The 15,582-nt window shown below is 36.3% G+C and overlaps 1 protein-coding gene across 4 annotated transcripts in view; it reads right to left on the bottom strand.

Moving 5' to 3' along the window:
- Positions 1-15,582, bottom strand: part of NEGR1 (neuronal growth regulator 1) — a 566,285-nt gene that overhangs the window by 259,132 nt on the left and 291,571 nt on the right. For all 4 annotated transcript variants that reach the window (XM_088153540.1, XM_088153541.1, XM_088153542.1 and 1 more), the window contains exon 2: positions 5,345-5,577. In XM_088153540.1, coding sequence (XP_088009666.1) covers positions 5,345-5,577 — 233 coding nt within the window. The remainder of the gene's footprint in view (positions 1-5,344; positions 5,578-15,582) is intronic.

Raw genomic sequence — 15,582 nt, 5'->3', positions numbered from 1 at the left:
AATTAGCATCAATGTATCCTTGGCATTACTGAGTATACTTTATTTTGTGAAGAAAGTGTGGATTAAGTTCTGTTATTTATCCAGGGTAGTTTTGTATCTCTTTGTTAAATAAAGAAATATGAACTGGAAACTCATTTCAAGTTTGCATAAGAGATAATTTATCCTCCAGAGAAGACAATACTACTGTCTTAATTTGACCTGTAAGTTTGCAGTGTCTTGTTCTTCCTTTTATTCCTAATATCCACAATATAAAAGTTGAAATAATTATTTTCACCAAAAATATGTGTGACTCAGTAAAAATGGAATGCACAACTTTTTGTTCTGAGAGATACTCTTGCCTCTTGACTACAACCTACAACATAATAGAAACTAAAGTAAAACCTAAATTTGCTTTAATGTAATTTAAATGTAAATAAGATTAATATGGCAAAAGTACATCTGAGTTTCTATGATTTTTCCCCACGTATTTAATATTTTTTTTCTGTGTATCACATTACAATTTAGAATTCAACCACAACTTATTTAACATATGACCCTGGGCAGCTAACAGAATAAAAAATGAATGAAAACATCATAAAAGCAATAAATAATAAATATAGGAGCCAAGATAAAAAACCAACCAACACCATCAACATAACCAAGATATGGGCTCATCCACACAGGTTGAGCCCAGGCTCGGCAACAAAGCCAGGTTTTTAAGGCCTTACAGAAAGCCAGTAGGTCAAATCTCTAGGGGAATGATGTTCTAGAGGGTGGGCACCACAACAGAAAAGACTCTCATCCCCGCTATTCCCTAATGAATGGGACTCAGAGCATGCCTTTCCTACTGGATCTCACAGTATGGGTAGATACAACTGAGGAGACTGTTCTACGAGTATCCTGGTCTCATGCCATGAAAAGCTTTATAGATCACTAGCAGCACATTGAAATGAACCCAGAAGCATACTGGCAGCCAATGCAGCTCGCGGAACACAGGCATCACATGCGCCAAGCGAAAGGAGCCCATAACTGCCCACGCCACTGCAATCTGCACTAGCTGAAGCTTCCGGATGCTCTTTGAGGGCAGCCCTTTCTGACAGCTATGTGCAGCCTTGGGGCCACAGACTGTAAATCCATACACTAAAGTTTTAATTGTATGAACTCTTGGAAGAAGGTACATTGGCTTAATGTCAGAATGAAAAGGCCTGGGACTGGGTTGCATACTTGCATATGAAAAATCATCACCATTTGAGTATTCACCATTTCAGTGAATGAAAGAATTCTAATTCACTGTAGAAAATGTGAAGACAGAACTAGTGTAATGTAATTCACTATTTAACACATGCTGAAAAAAATGCCAGTACAGTATTAGAGAAAAGCATTCAAAGGTACTTGTATATTGTAAAACATGTATAGCTGTGATGATCATAAGCTTAAGTATACGCAAAATATTATGGGGAATTATTCACAGAAATACAGTAAATTGCAAAAAAACTGAACACCTGGAAAATGCATTTTTAACTGCATACAATGTACTACGATAAATTCTTCTTGTAGATTTTTAAAAATCATTGGTTATGTCTAAATGTTGAGTTCACATGACAGCAGTCAAACATAACTATACTGCTGCTAAAACAAAAGACCTGGCATTTATTAGAATAATTCCTTGTTCCATATTTTCCAGCATATAGCAATATTAATAAAGGAATGACTTCAGTCACTATCTATATCCCGAACCTAGGGAGTTCAGGGTGCTTTAAGTAAGAGCTCCAAGGGTATTGTCAGTATTTATCAAACAAGCATACAGATAAACAATTCTATATTCAGTTATGATAAACATTATTTTTTTTACAAAATGACTATCATACACTGTACTAGTGCATGAAGCACTAGGGAAGCCAAGAAGGGTTAACCATGTCATCTGAAGTACAAAAAACCTCAGTTTAAACACCCTGTGTCGAAAATCTGAAAAGGCACAGTCATTGAAGAGGATAATATCAGATGAAATGAACCTATGATCTGACTTAGAATACAGCACCCTGCATATTACTGATAGTTATCCTTGTAAGCCCCCAGACTTTATTACAAGATAAATACTGCTAAATAAACAAAGCAACACATGGTCTTTTTTCAATCATTCAGCATTTTATCTTTTGTAAAAAACGCAAGGTATTTCTAATCTGATTTTCTTTGTTTGTATTTTATTGGGACTTAAATACAGAAAGCTGAAGCGACAGCATAAAAGGGCATTTTAGGAAAATGACAGAAAGCAATCAGATGGTCCTGGCTTAATGTCTCTGCCAAGCAGGGCCAATTTTGGACTGCAGCTCATGAGATCACAGGCTTCCCTCATCTCACTGCTAACTCCTAAACCACCGGTCCCTTAGAATAGTTAATTAGGGCAGCCTAATCCCTGAAATGGTGCTCTGTATATAAAATGCACAGCAGCATCAATGGTGATAAACATCTAAATGTTCTGGGACTTTCTAACCATTCAGTTTCATTCTATCTGGAAACCTACCATGCAAATCATCATGTCCAAATGTGCACCTGAACTTGTGTTGCCATGACAAGGATGAAAGAAATTTCTGAAATAAAGAATGCTTGACAGCATGTTTTTGTTTTTTGTTTTGCACAGGAAAATAAATTTCCAGAAAACACTGTTTTCAGTGACATTTATACTGTTTTCAGTTTGACCCTAGTTGCGATAATGATATCTGTCCTCTTGAACTTTATTAATACTTGCAGAAAATGACTTTAATGCTGATTTGTTTCATTATAAAAAAATACTGGAAGAATGTTGCCTTTCAAAGAAATACTCTTCTGTCCTACCAACATCAAGTTGCCATTTCTATTTTCCCTGCCACACTGTAATTGTAAGTATTTTGTAGTTCCTGAAGGAAAAGCATATTCTTTGACCCTATTTCCTATGAGTTCCTCTGAATCTTATCTACAGTATTTTCAGAATGTCATATGCATTTCAGAGAATGTTTTTTTCAAAGGTGCACAATTTTTATTTCTTTGATAGAGGACCATCTTTTGCCTAGTACCATCAGTAACAGCATGAAATAGGATTCTTACATTTCGTCTCTCAAACTATGGAACCCCATACCAGGCACTTTTAGTACTTTCTTCACTGACTCTTGGCCAAAGCATCTTTTTCTCAGGGTTTTTGGCAGCATTCAACAAACAAAAATCTTCTTAGTTATGAGCTGCATATATTTATTTTTTAATGGTTTATTAGCTGTGGAGTCTTTGGTGTTCTCTGAGCTTGGTTGTTTTCCTGCAGATGTTGGGTAATGAAACATCTGCAGGAAAACAACCAAGCTCAGAGAACACCAAAGACTCCATAGTTCAACCCTGGTACATATATTCTCTTCTACTGGCTTATTAGCCACTTTGAGGGAATCTCATTTTGGGGAAAGAAAAAAGAAAAAAAAAACAGAATTACTCAGAGATGATGCCAACAGGGGTCACTGTTTGAGAAGAGACATTATAGAACAAAGACTACTTAAAGTGCCTGGAAGAATAGCCTTCATAGGACCTAAAACAGCATCAGACTAAACCAAGCGTTAATCAAGAGAGAGTATGGATCATATAGTAAATCTGGCTAAATTTGATTAAGCTTAGCATATTGCCTAAATGAGTACCATTGTCCAAATTTTGGTTAAGGTAGAAAACTTCAACAGTAACCTGTAACTGCTTTGTAGTAGACTAACCAAACCTAGCCATAATAACTAAGGACCAGTTTACAACTGAACAGCCATTATCCTCAAAGAAAATAATATGAAGTACAAGAGTACTTGTAAAGCAAAGCCACATCCATAGCAGGAGCTCACTACCCCTAGGTTTCTTTCACCCATAATTGTGCATAATTTCTTAAAAGAAAAAAAAAGGATGGGGAAAATATTAGTTGCTCCCATCTATCTTGGAATGGCTTTGACTTCAGCTACTCTATAGCACTCTATTTTTTTTGTTTTTTAATTTTTAAAAAGTAATGTCGGCTGGCTAGCCAATTCATTGATGGTTAGGATATTGGCTGGAGAAAAGAGGGACTGACAAACCACTGTCAGGAACAGTTTGTGTGATAGTCTGTGTTGCAGATCATGAATAGATACTTAATCCATTGTTAAAGATAAACATATTAGTGCTACATGTGAACATAGCCAATGCACAAACATCTCCTCTGACAATATAGACCATCCTTTTTCACTTATCTTTAGAGGTCTGATGTATATGTTTACTTCAAACATTTTGACAAAGATTCTGTACTTTGGTTAACTATGAAACCATGGCCATACATCAATTGTGGTGGAAAATATTAGATCTATTAGATATTTGAAGTATTGGTTAATCAAAAAAGTGGTGTAGCAAATCTAATGCACAGACTCTGTGGAAAAACAGGCTTTTCTCACTTAAATAATGTTTCTGTATGAAACTAGGATATATCGCAATAGTCAACAGAAAACTTCAGTAAATAATCTAATTTACCACATACATCTCTAATGGAGAAAAATGTTGGCTGTAGCGGAGAGACAATAGGCTGAAAATAATTTATATTTTTGCTTTGTACCTCCACTAAAATAAGGAGATGCCACACTGAACTGAGAAATTTGCTCTACTTTTGCATTATATTGATGAAATTGTAGATTCATAGGATAAAATATGGAGAACATCTCACACTGCAAGTTGAAATATGTGCAAAAGAAAGATGAAAATAAGTCATTGTTGTTTTAGACCAGATACTGAATTAAATAGCAAGAAAGAATAGGATTTATTTAATCCAAATTCATAATTACTCAAACCATTGTGGATATAAATTATTTTAACTTGTAACTAAACTGTTGAGTAACATCTGGAATAAGCTTGGCTCAAAATAATTTAATTGAAAAAGAATTAGACTAGAAGATGACACTTATCTTCAATACTTTTTTTCTGGTGGTTGTTTCATAATGGTATCTAGCTGTGCCAAACAAATAGGATTATATAAGAGGAAGCATTTTAGCAAACTTGTGCATATTCAATGCAGGGAGACTGAAGAACAAAAGCTTTCTCATAGCAAGAGTTCTGCTTACAGTTCTAACTTTAGAGTTGGAATACATTGCATCTCTTAATTTTAATAAATACTGTACCATACATCTTTCTGCAAGCACAAATCCATCGCCTCTTTCACACAAACATACATACTCTCCCACATTTTGACATATGTATTTGTAACTGACTACAGTTATGTTAATTGTATTTTTAATTCAAGGCATCAAAAAACGCTATTAATGAATTAATTGAAATTATCTGTTAAAATCAAATGCCAAATCGATTCTGTTTGTAAAAGTTAATTAAAATTAAAAAATTGAATAACTGATACCTTTTACAGTTAAGTACACCTGCATGGTTCTGGGCGTGTGTTGGGTCTGCACTGAACAAGTATATAGACCATCATCTGACACATCCACATTCTGTATCTGGAGACTGTATTCCCTTTTATTTGCTGTGGCAATTGAAACTCGAGGATCTACTGACCACTTGTCTCCTCCTGCAAAAATAATACTTGATCGGTTCAGCCAGGCACCTTTTGAAGCTCCATCTTCCAAGTAACATCTGTAAATAAATAAATAAATAAATAAATAAGAAAGATGCAATTAACATAATGTTTTTAGTTTCCTACAAAGGTTGTTTTTTATATTATTAATATGGAATTAATAGTTAATAATAGTTATAATTATTATTAATTAATAATTAATAATAATTATAATATTAATAATTAATAGTTAATTAATTAATAGTTAATTAATTAATAGTTCCATAACATAGTTATGGAATGGAAGTTTCCTAGTAATAAAGAATGGCTATCTTAAGAATTGCCATCTGGTTTATGAACATTTGTAGGAAATTTGTGAGTTCCTTCTTAGAATAAATATCCAAAGAACTTTGAAGTAAATCAGAAAATCTCTAGTAACAACATTTCTTAGTACCTCCTTGTTCACCCAACCTTTTCTGTCATTACCCACTCCTGCTTTTTAATGACAGGAAAATGCAGATATTTGTAATTCTGATCATAAATCAGAATGAATCTTATTTACTAGGCTTGTGCAAGTTATTTGATGAGGTATTAAGATCTGCATTGACTATCATTTTGTTCTTCTGAAAAAGAGCCCAAAGAAATACAAACAACTAATCAGCCATGAACCAAGACTTCAAAAGACCTTGTCCACATTTTTCAAATATATTTTCTTGCCTATTGTCAGAACCAAAATACTAGGGTAAGTAGTTTTCTTATCTGATCCACATTTTACATATTACTCACATTTGTTATATTAATATGTGCTGAAGAGCATCTTCTTTTTTAAAAATCACTTTAAAATGGGCAGAAAAGAAAGATTTACCAGTACCTCAGTGGTAGTGATTCCAGTAACAGCAAATGCTCATATTTTTGTATATTACTTATTTTACTTAAAATAACTTGTGAATAATTAGAATACTACAATACAAAATTCAATACAATACAGAAATTCTATTCATATTAATGGAGCCAATACATCTTAGGAAGGAACAATACTACAGTCAGTGTGTCAGACTTCTGCCTCTCTAAGCTTCATTTTGAAAATGTTCCATTACAGATTGAAGAGTGGTTCTTATAAATGAGCACAGTACATCTAAAGAATGAAATACACATCCATTGGAAAAGGTTTGACAGAATATCTACACAGTCCCTCAGGGGTTTGAACACCATGCAGAAAATTGCTACAAAATCCCAAGCTGAATTCAACAGGGTAAGTCACTGCCAACAGTATGAAACTAATCAGTTCAAAAATAAGGAACAAGATATATCACAGAATCTAATTTACAGCCACTTTCATCCACTTGCTAAAACAAAAGCAAGAGGAATCCTCATAGATTTGTATTAAGAATGACTGGATCTCCATATTTATTTAAAGATATATAGCCAGATTTTTAAAATTAAAATATCTGTATAGTGTTAGCATATGTGATTAAAGCATGAATATTATTCAGAAATTATTAGGCACTTCATTGTCTTTTGAGAAACCTATTCATGTATTTAAAATTAAGGATACCTCTAACAGCAAACTAAAAGGAATTTCTAGAGTTTGTAGAAATCCATAAAATAGCTTACTGTAAAATACCATATACATCTACTCTGAAGGAGGACCCATATATCTTGCCTTTAATCATTATAAATTGTATTACCTGCTTCTATCTTGAGAGGCTCTCTCCAGTATACACTATCCTGGCTTCATCAAATATTACAAGTGAATGTGTCATCTCTGCCCCCTACTCAAGTCCTGCTGTGCTGTCTCATCATGACAAGGGTTAGCTCCTGGGAGGGATGAGCGAAGAACCCTGGGACTCTATGCCAAGAGTATATATTCCCAGCAGGTCATTCAGGACTTGAAGCTGCTGATCAGGCAGCTATATTGAGCAGTAGCAATATTGGAAGATGGTGGATGATCACCTCAGTGACAATGGAAGAGGCATCATTTCACACCTTGAGGGAGAAGACAATGGCAAATTACTCCTGTATTGTATCAAGATAAAGTGATTGATGGTATAGTACCAGGTGATAAGCCCTGCAGGTTGATAGCCCACAACATGCTTTTGAGGAAGACCTGAACATATTTCAGAGTACTAATGGTGTTTATGATGTAACTAGATTAAAAGCTTTTGGGATGTCTAGTTCCTAATGTTGCCATGCATGAAAAGGAAATCCAAAACTGCAAATAAAACATGGAAAATAAGCATGAACATGGAAAAGCTCAACATAGTCAGAAGATCATACTGTTTACTACCCAGGACACCGAAAACAAAGAAGAAACAGCATTGGTTTTAGAATCAGGAAGAATATAGCAAAAACAGTATTTGAGTACAGTGCAGTTAAAGACCAAATAATATGAATTAGATTTCACAGACAATCCTAATTATTATTATATTATCCAAGTTTATGCTCCAACCACTGATGCAGAAAAAGAGTTTGACAAATTTATGGTCAAGTTCAATCTGATATCAACAGCACATGCAAGCAAGATGTGCTGTTGGTGATTAGAGACAGGAATGCCAAAGTTGGAAATATTAAGGAGGAAAATGTAGTTGGATTGTGTGGCCTAGGAAACAAAAATGACATAGGAAAAGGGTGTATATAGTTCTGCCAGATTTTTTCATTGCTAATACAGGTAGTCTTCACTTAACCACCTTAATTGGGACTAGCAACTCCACCACTAAGCAAAGCAATCACTAAGTGGGAAATCATGTGACCATGACTGTATTTTCCAGCTGGAAAGAGAGAAAAGTACTTAGTTTCACACTTTTGGCTTTCATTTGCCTCCTAACCACTGCCCCACCCTTTGGAATGCTTGAGTGCCTGCTTACCGTCTTGACAACATCAAAAGCAATATGATTGCACCAGCAGTCTGGGGATGGGAGCCTTGGGCACACTATGCAAACAGTTTACTCTCTTGAAAGCTCTTCCTCTCCAACCTCTCTGCTCAGGGGGTGGGGGGAATAGAAAAAAAGCAAGTGACTTCTGTAGGCAATTCCTCCTTTGCCTGACCCTTTCCTGCTGCCAGTGCGATCACGTTCCTTTCAATGTCTAGAAAAGCAAACAGCTTATTCTCTTGCAATCCCCACCTCTCCAATCTTTCTGCTCTGGGGGGGGGGGCAAACACAGGTCAGGCACAGGTAAAGGCATAATGACTTCAATGGTGATCATGTGACTAAGGGATGCTGTGACGGTCATAAATGGTTGTAAATTGACTGTAAAGTTAGTTTTTCAGCACTGTCATAACTCTGAACAGTCATGGAACAAGTTATCGGTAAGTGAGGACTACCTGTACCATCTTCCAGTAACCAAAACAACTCCTATATACATGGACATCAGCAGATGGAATACACAGAAATCAAATTGATATATCATTGTTAAGAGAGGTGGAAGAGCTCAGTTACAACTATAAAAATATGGCCAGGGGACAATTGTGGAACAGATCACAAACTGCTCATGTGTAAGTTCCAAGTTAAATTACAGAGGAAGAAAGTCAGTCAGTTTCAACAATATGATTTTGACCATATACCCACCAATTTCAAGCTGAACATCAGAAATGACTTTGAATTCCTGAATCTAATTGATAGGGAACCAGGGGAACTGTAGAATGAAATCAAAGAAGTTAAGATAAATGTGAAAAGAGACTGCCAAACACTAATAAAAAGAAGAAAGCAAACTGGATATCAGAACAGGTGATAAAAATCTGAAGACAAGAACAGAAGCCAAAGCCTAAGGAAGAAAGACAACGATATCAGGAAGGAACTTAACAAAGAATTTCAGAGAGCAGTTGGCAGAGACAAGAAGCAGTATTACAATGACATCTGTAAAACATCAAAGATGGAAAAATATAGAAAAACAAGGACAGTCTTCCAAAAGCTCTCTGAACTCAGAAAGAGGTACCAACTTTGAATTAGCATGCCAAAGGACACCAACGGACAGAGGGTAATTAATTCAAAGATCAGACAAAGATGGAAGGAGTAGATTGAAATTCTATACAGTAAATATTTGAACACCCAAGATACCTTAGAATATATTTTCTATTTACAAGAACCTCTAGCACCAAAAGATGAAGCTAGATCAGAATCTGTAAAGGTTCTAACCAAATTATGCCAGCAAAACTGGAGAACACAGTGGCCAACAAACTGGTATAGATCACTCTACACATGAAAACCAAAGAAAGGAGATTTAACAGAGTGCACAATATCTTTAATTTCACATGTCAGCAAGATAATGTTTAGGATCATCCAACACAGATTAGAGTCCTACATGGAAAGGGGAGATGCCAGATGTTCAAGCTATTTTTAGAAAAGGCCCAGGAATAAGAAACATGATTGCTGATGCATGCTGGATAATTAAGAAAGCCAACAAATACTAAAAATAAGTCAATTTATACTTCACTGATTATACAAAGACCTTTGATTGTGTCAAGCTGTGGAATGTACTTAGGAAAATTGTGTCAAGCTGTGGAATGCACTCAGGAAAATGCTCCCAGGACATCTCATTGTCTTCATGCAAAACTTATATTCAGTCCAGGAAGCCACAGTCTGGATCGAATATGCTACCTCCATATCTCCAGGTTGGTACCATATTCCAGGAGTGAGACAAGGCTTTCTCCTTATTTATTCAACCTATAAAGTATATATCTACTGAGGGAACCTAGATTGGAAGAAGGTGGACATAGTTTTATAACTGGAGAAAGAAACATCAATAGCCTGTGCTATGCTGATGACACTACTCTGGTAGCTGAAAATTCCATTGAACTGCAAGTTTTAGTAATGGATGTCAAGGAACTCAGTAAAAATAAAAGGGACTAAGATTAAATATAAAAAAGAACAAGGTCATTACAACAGATACAGCAACCAGCCTTTGAATTATCAATGAAGATATTGAAGTGGTGGATAGCTTCTGTCTTTTAGGATCAACTATCAACAATAAAGGAACCAGCAGTCATGACATATGGTGCAGACTAGCACCTGATAGAGTAGCAGTGAAGGCCTCAGAAAAGATATTCAGTTGCCGTGATGTGTCTGTACCTCCAAAGATCAGAACAGTTCAGACTGTCAGATTCAGCTGGCACGGCACGGCGAAGGCACCGCTCAGCTTCACCTAAGTCAATTTCACCACCCAGGCGTGAGCAGAGGAAAAGGGGAAGTGAAACCGCGGGCTGATTACTGACAGGTGGTGGTGCTTAACTCAAAACCGCAAGCAGATACTTTGTATTAGCACGGCTTCCCTCAGGCGCTGCAAACAAAGGAAAGCACAGAGGTTCAGAAGCGAAGCAATCAACAAGCAATCGAGAACTCCCGGCTTTGCGGGCAAACAGGCAAACCCAACAAAGGCAACAACAGCACAACCCATAGACTGCAATCAGAAAGACAAAAGCACCGGACTGAATCTGCCATTTGGGCAAGGGGGGATTACTGCAGGTAATCTGTAACTAAGCAACGGGTAAAGCGTGGGAATGGGGAAGCTATAAAATACCATGTAAGCTATGCCAAGCCAACCCTGGCTTTGTCTGTACTTACTTATGTTACACCTGAGTAAACTTCTTTGCTGAACACATGTGTCACGAGAGTTTCTCTGAAACGAACGGGGTAAACCTTACACAGACAATGGCTTTGATAGTGTATGGAAGCAAAAATTGGACTTTTAAGAAGCAGGATAGAGTATTGACACCTGAACTTTGATGTTGGAGAAGACTCCTGAGAATAATACAGATAGCCAAGAAACAAACAGATAATTCAATCCAGAATGTTCACTTCAGGCACAAATGACCAGGCTCAAGTTATCATATTTTGAGCACATTATACGAAGAACTAACTCTCTTGATAATATATAATGATGGGAAAGGTGAAAGGAAAGAGAAAGGGAATATGACCAGCAGGAAGATGGATGGACTCAATTATGGTAGCCATGGGTGTGCCATTGGAAGACCTGAAGGACCAGGTTGGGGACTGATCATCCTGGAGAAAATCTATGTGGTTGCTAAGAGCTGACACCAGTTTGATGACAAATAATTGATGCCATCTGTGGCTCTCCACTGCTTAACCAACATTTCTAATCAACACAGAGAAGAAACTGATGTATAAGATAGTTACAACAGGCATGTATAACATGGACGCAAAGGCTTTTGTAGATGGTGGACTCAACCAGATTATATGCATCAGTATATGTGATGTATTCTTCCATGTTTTCTTTATTGATTTTTTTTAATATTTAAGAAATATATATTACATTAAAGTGTTCAATATTTTACTAAGAAAGAGTTTGGGAAGGGGATTTATCTGTGATTCCTGCTTGAAAAATGCCAAGTCCATATTTATGTCAAATATACCATTCAGTTACTCAATCCAATAATGCCAACATTATTATTTAATTTTTTACTTACATTACTGTAAAAGGTTTTATGTGTATAAAAAGGAAAAATCTGTTTATTAACTAAAATTGAGAGTCTTCAATGTTTTATTACCTCCTATAGCAAGTCCTAAATTTTGTATTACTTCCTGTAGAATATCTACTTCTATTTTTATGGCCTAATAAACCCATTCAAGATAATAGGCTAGGATATAAAGTCCCAAATAGATATTCATAGTGTTACTCCAATTTTTTTTTTAAAAGAACTTAATTATGCCAGCCAATTTTATTTTGGAAAAAAGTGTACCAATTCTGAACATGTTGTCATCTCTATCTGGATACCATGCTTTTTCTTCCCTTCTGTGATGGAATGGACTTATGAAGGCCATGCTCAGGGAGATAAGCGTGTTCTTAGCCCCCAACAGGAGTGTGGGAAGTTCAAGAAGATGAGGCTGGCAGTTCCCTAAGGAATTCACGGTGTTGTGGCTGGCTGGCTTGGGAACTAGGGTTCAGTCTGGTGAGATTTCTGTCTTGAGGTTGGAGCTAATAAACGCAACAGAACTGTATTTGCGTTGGCTCTTGGAGTTCTTTGGGCTGAACCTGATACTTCTACCATGATGTATGATACCAAAGGCGCTCTAATGGAGGGAATGAAATTCACCTTGGAAGTCACATGGAATGACAATGTGAGGAAAGAGCCCAGTGGGTTGAATTGCATATGTTATTATTGTCAGATTCAGCCAGCACGGCACAGCACAGCGAAAGCACCACTCGGCTTCGCCTAGTCAATTTCACCGCCCAGGCGCTAGCAGAGGAAAAGGGGAAGTGAAACCGCGAACTGATTACTGGCAGGTTGTGGCGCTTAACTCAAACCGCAAGCGGATACTTTGTATCAGCGCTGGCCTCCCTCGAGCGTTGGAGACAAAGGAACGCGCAGAGACTTTGAAGCGAAGCAATCAATGAACGATTGAGAACTCCCAGCTTTGCGCGCGACCGGGGAAACCAACAAAGACAACAACAGCACAACCCATAGACGGCAATCAGAAAGACAAAAGCACCGGACTGAATCTGCCATTTGGGCGAGGCGGGATTACTGCGGGTAATCTGTAACTAAGCAACGGGGAAAAGCGCGGGAACGGGGGAACTATAAAATACCATGTAAGTGTCGGGCAGAGTGATAATCACAAACACTCCTGTTTGTGCAGAGCGCAGCAAAAACTCCAGGAAAATATTAGCCATGACAGCAAACACAATGCAATGTCCATTTCTTGCTTCCCAAAGAAATCCAGTCAGAAAATATATACTAACTGGTGTTTATTGATAAAAATGCAAAATTCCATAAAATGCAAATATCATACAAAATATAAAGAAAAACACATCTTCTCATTTAATGTAGCATCCAAGACTTATTAGCAACACAAGCTTAACAAAATCTCTAGCTACAAACTCTTAGAGAAGAGGTACGCTACTTGATACTTTGTTACAACTACGTAGCCCATAAAACCTACATAGTGGCTAACACTAAAACAACTTACAACTACTCTGAGAGGCTGAACATTTTCCTCCCCTTGTATTATAGCTCTATGCCACCCCCACTGGGTAACTGGCCTACACACGCCAATAGGTGGCAGTAAATAGCACAATACACAACACATAATAACAGGTGTTTTTCACATGATCTCTGTAGTCAAAATATTATTTGTTATTGTTGTAAAGATAACGGGATGAATCCTTTCCCATGAGAAAGAAAATCCTGACAGTAAGCTATGACAAGCCAGTCCTGACTTTGTCTGTACTTACTTATGTTACGCTTGAATAAACTTCTTTGCTGAACCCACATGTGTCACAAGAGTTTCTTGCAGCTGAACGGGGTAAACCTTACAATTATAATACCCATTAATCCATTTGGAAAAACCTATTTGGTATTCAGTACTGTTACATTTTGTTTAACCGTTACCAGTAATTTGGTATTATTAACCAACTTCCTTGGAGGAACTCACTGGAAGATATTAAGCTTCAGTCACCACTTCTTTAGTGACAGGGGACATCCTACCAGATAACTGAGTCCCACGTAAAGGAAATAAAGAACAATAATGCCATCTCATCTTAGTACCACAATTGTACTGTGGACTACAGGGATGGCAGTGTTCCCCTATTGGTATAGAGAAAGAAACACAGTTTTACAGGGAATGGTTGACGTGGTTACTTACGATTGCATTCTTAAAAATAAAGCCTTCTCTGTAGTAAGCTTCCTCTGATTCATAATCATTATAAGCCAATTGATTCAAATGAGTATGTTTGCTAAAGCAGTTAGATAAAGCTTTGAATCTCAACTGGATAGATGAGCATACTTAGGGATACCCCTAATATACCTCTATAAATAAATTAAGAGAGTTCTAGCGGCTTCCTCCTAGGTTATCAGATAACGTTTTAGAATAATTATGACACATCCTTACTAGTTTGTTTTTACTCAAAAGCATCCTTTGCTCTGAAAATCACTCCTCCTGGAATAAAGCCTCCTCCATTCATGAAGAGAGATGAAACACCTCCCCAAACATGTTCAGCTACTGATTTAAACAGGCTTTCCCCCCTTAATCTGGTCCCACACAATACATACTATATTAGCCCAGCAAGAACCCAAACAAGACAAGAATGAAAATAAAGATATTTGCTTTATGAAAATGACTCAAACCCTCCCCCCAAATAAAAACCCCTGATAAAAGTAGTACAGAGCAAAAGAATCGAATAGAGCAAAAAAGTATACTAATATTGATGGATGATGAAGAAATATTAAGAAAAATAATATTTTCTTAATATTAATATTAAGATAATCTTAATATTAAATATTAAGAAAAAGTGAGATGACCTCAAAGGAAAAGTATAAGAAATTATTTACTAAAGTTCCTTTTAGTTTAGGGCAGATTTTCTTAAAGTGTGGTTTGAGGATATCTAGCAGTACCCCAAGACCCTCTCAGGAGTCCGTAAAATCAAAATTATTTGCCAGATATTGAAGATATTTGCAAAAATTTAAAAAAATGTAATTCTTACTATTTTTTATTTATTAAAGAATAAGGATTTCTTGAAAAATATTTTATTTATGTTACTTTTGTAATTTCAAATGATTCAATAAATAAATATTCCTAGAATGCATCAATTTAAATTTTTAATACAGTAAATATCAATAAATATAACCCATACAAACAAATGCTCTTTCGGGGTCCTCCATAATTATTAAAAGTGGGAAGGGGTCCTGATAGCAAAAAGTTTAAGACACACTGGCTTAAGGGAAGATCCATAGGCTGAGCTATAATAATAATAATATATTATATAATAACTAACTACTATATATATGTATATGTGCATGCATAGATACATACATACACACATATAACAACAATATGAACTCAGTGGTAAAGCTGATACTTATATATAAAAAGTAACAGGTTTAACTGTTGGGATTTCCAGATATTTTGTAACATGAGACCCAAGGGGTAGGCACTTTCTTTAACAGTGCTGCGTGAAATAGACCAAGTTTTTTCTTACTTGGTCCAAGATTTTTCCATGTGTGAAGATATTCATAGTTAGGACCAATGCTTTTTTTTCTTTTTTTTCTTTTTCTTTTTCAATGCCATTCTTTATACTGAAACCTTAGCTTTTTTCATTAGACGTTCTCAAGATGTTAAGGGTGTGGTGGCATC

This window comes from Python bivittatus, unplaced genomic scaffold, assembly GCF_059951505.1.
Source record: "Python bivittatus isolate LINGU-HERP-01145 unplaced genomic scaffold, Pbiv_v1 ctg000700_np1212, whole genome shotgun sequence".
Taxonomy (NCBI): domain Eukaryota; kingdom Metazoa; phylum Chordata; class Lepidosauria; order Squamata; family Pythonidae; genus Python; species Python bivittatus.
Note: the sequence above shows the minus strand (reverse complement) of the source record. Positions and strands in the feature narration are given on the sequence as shown.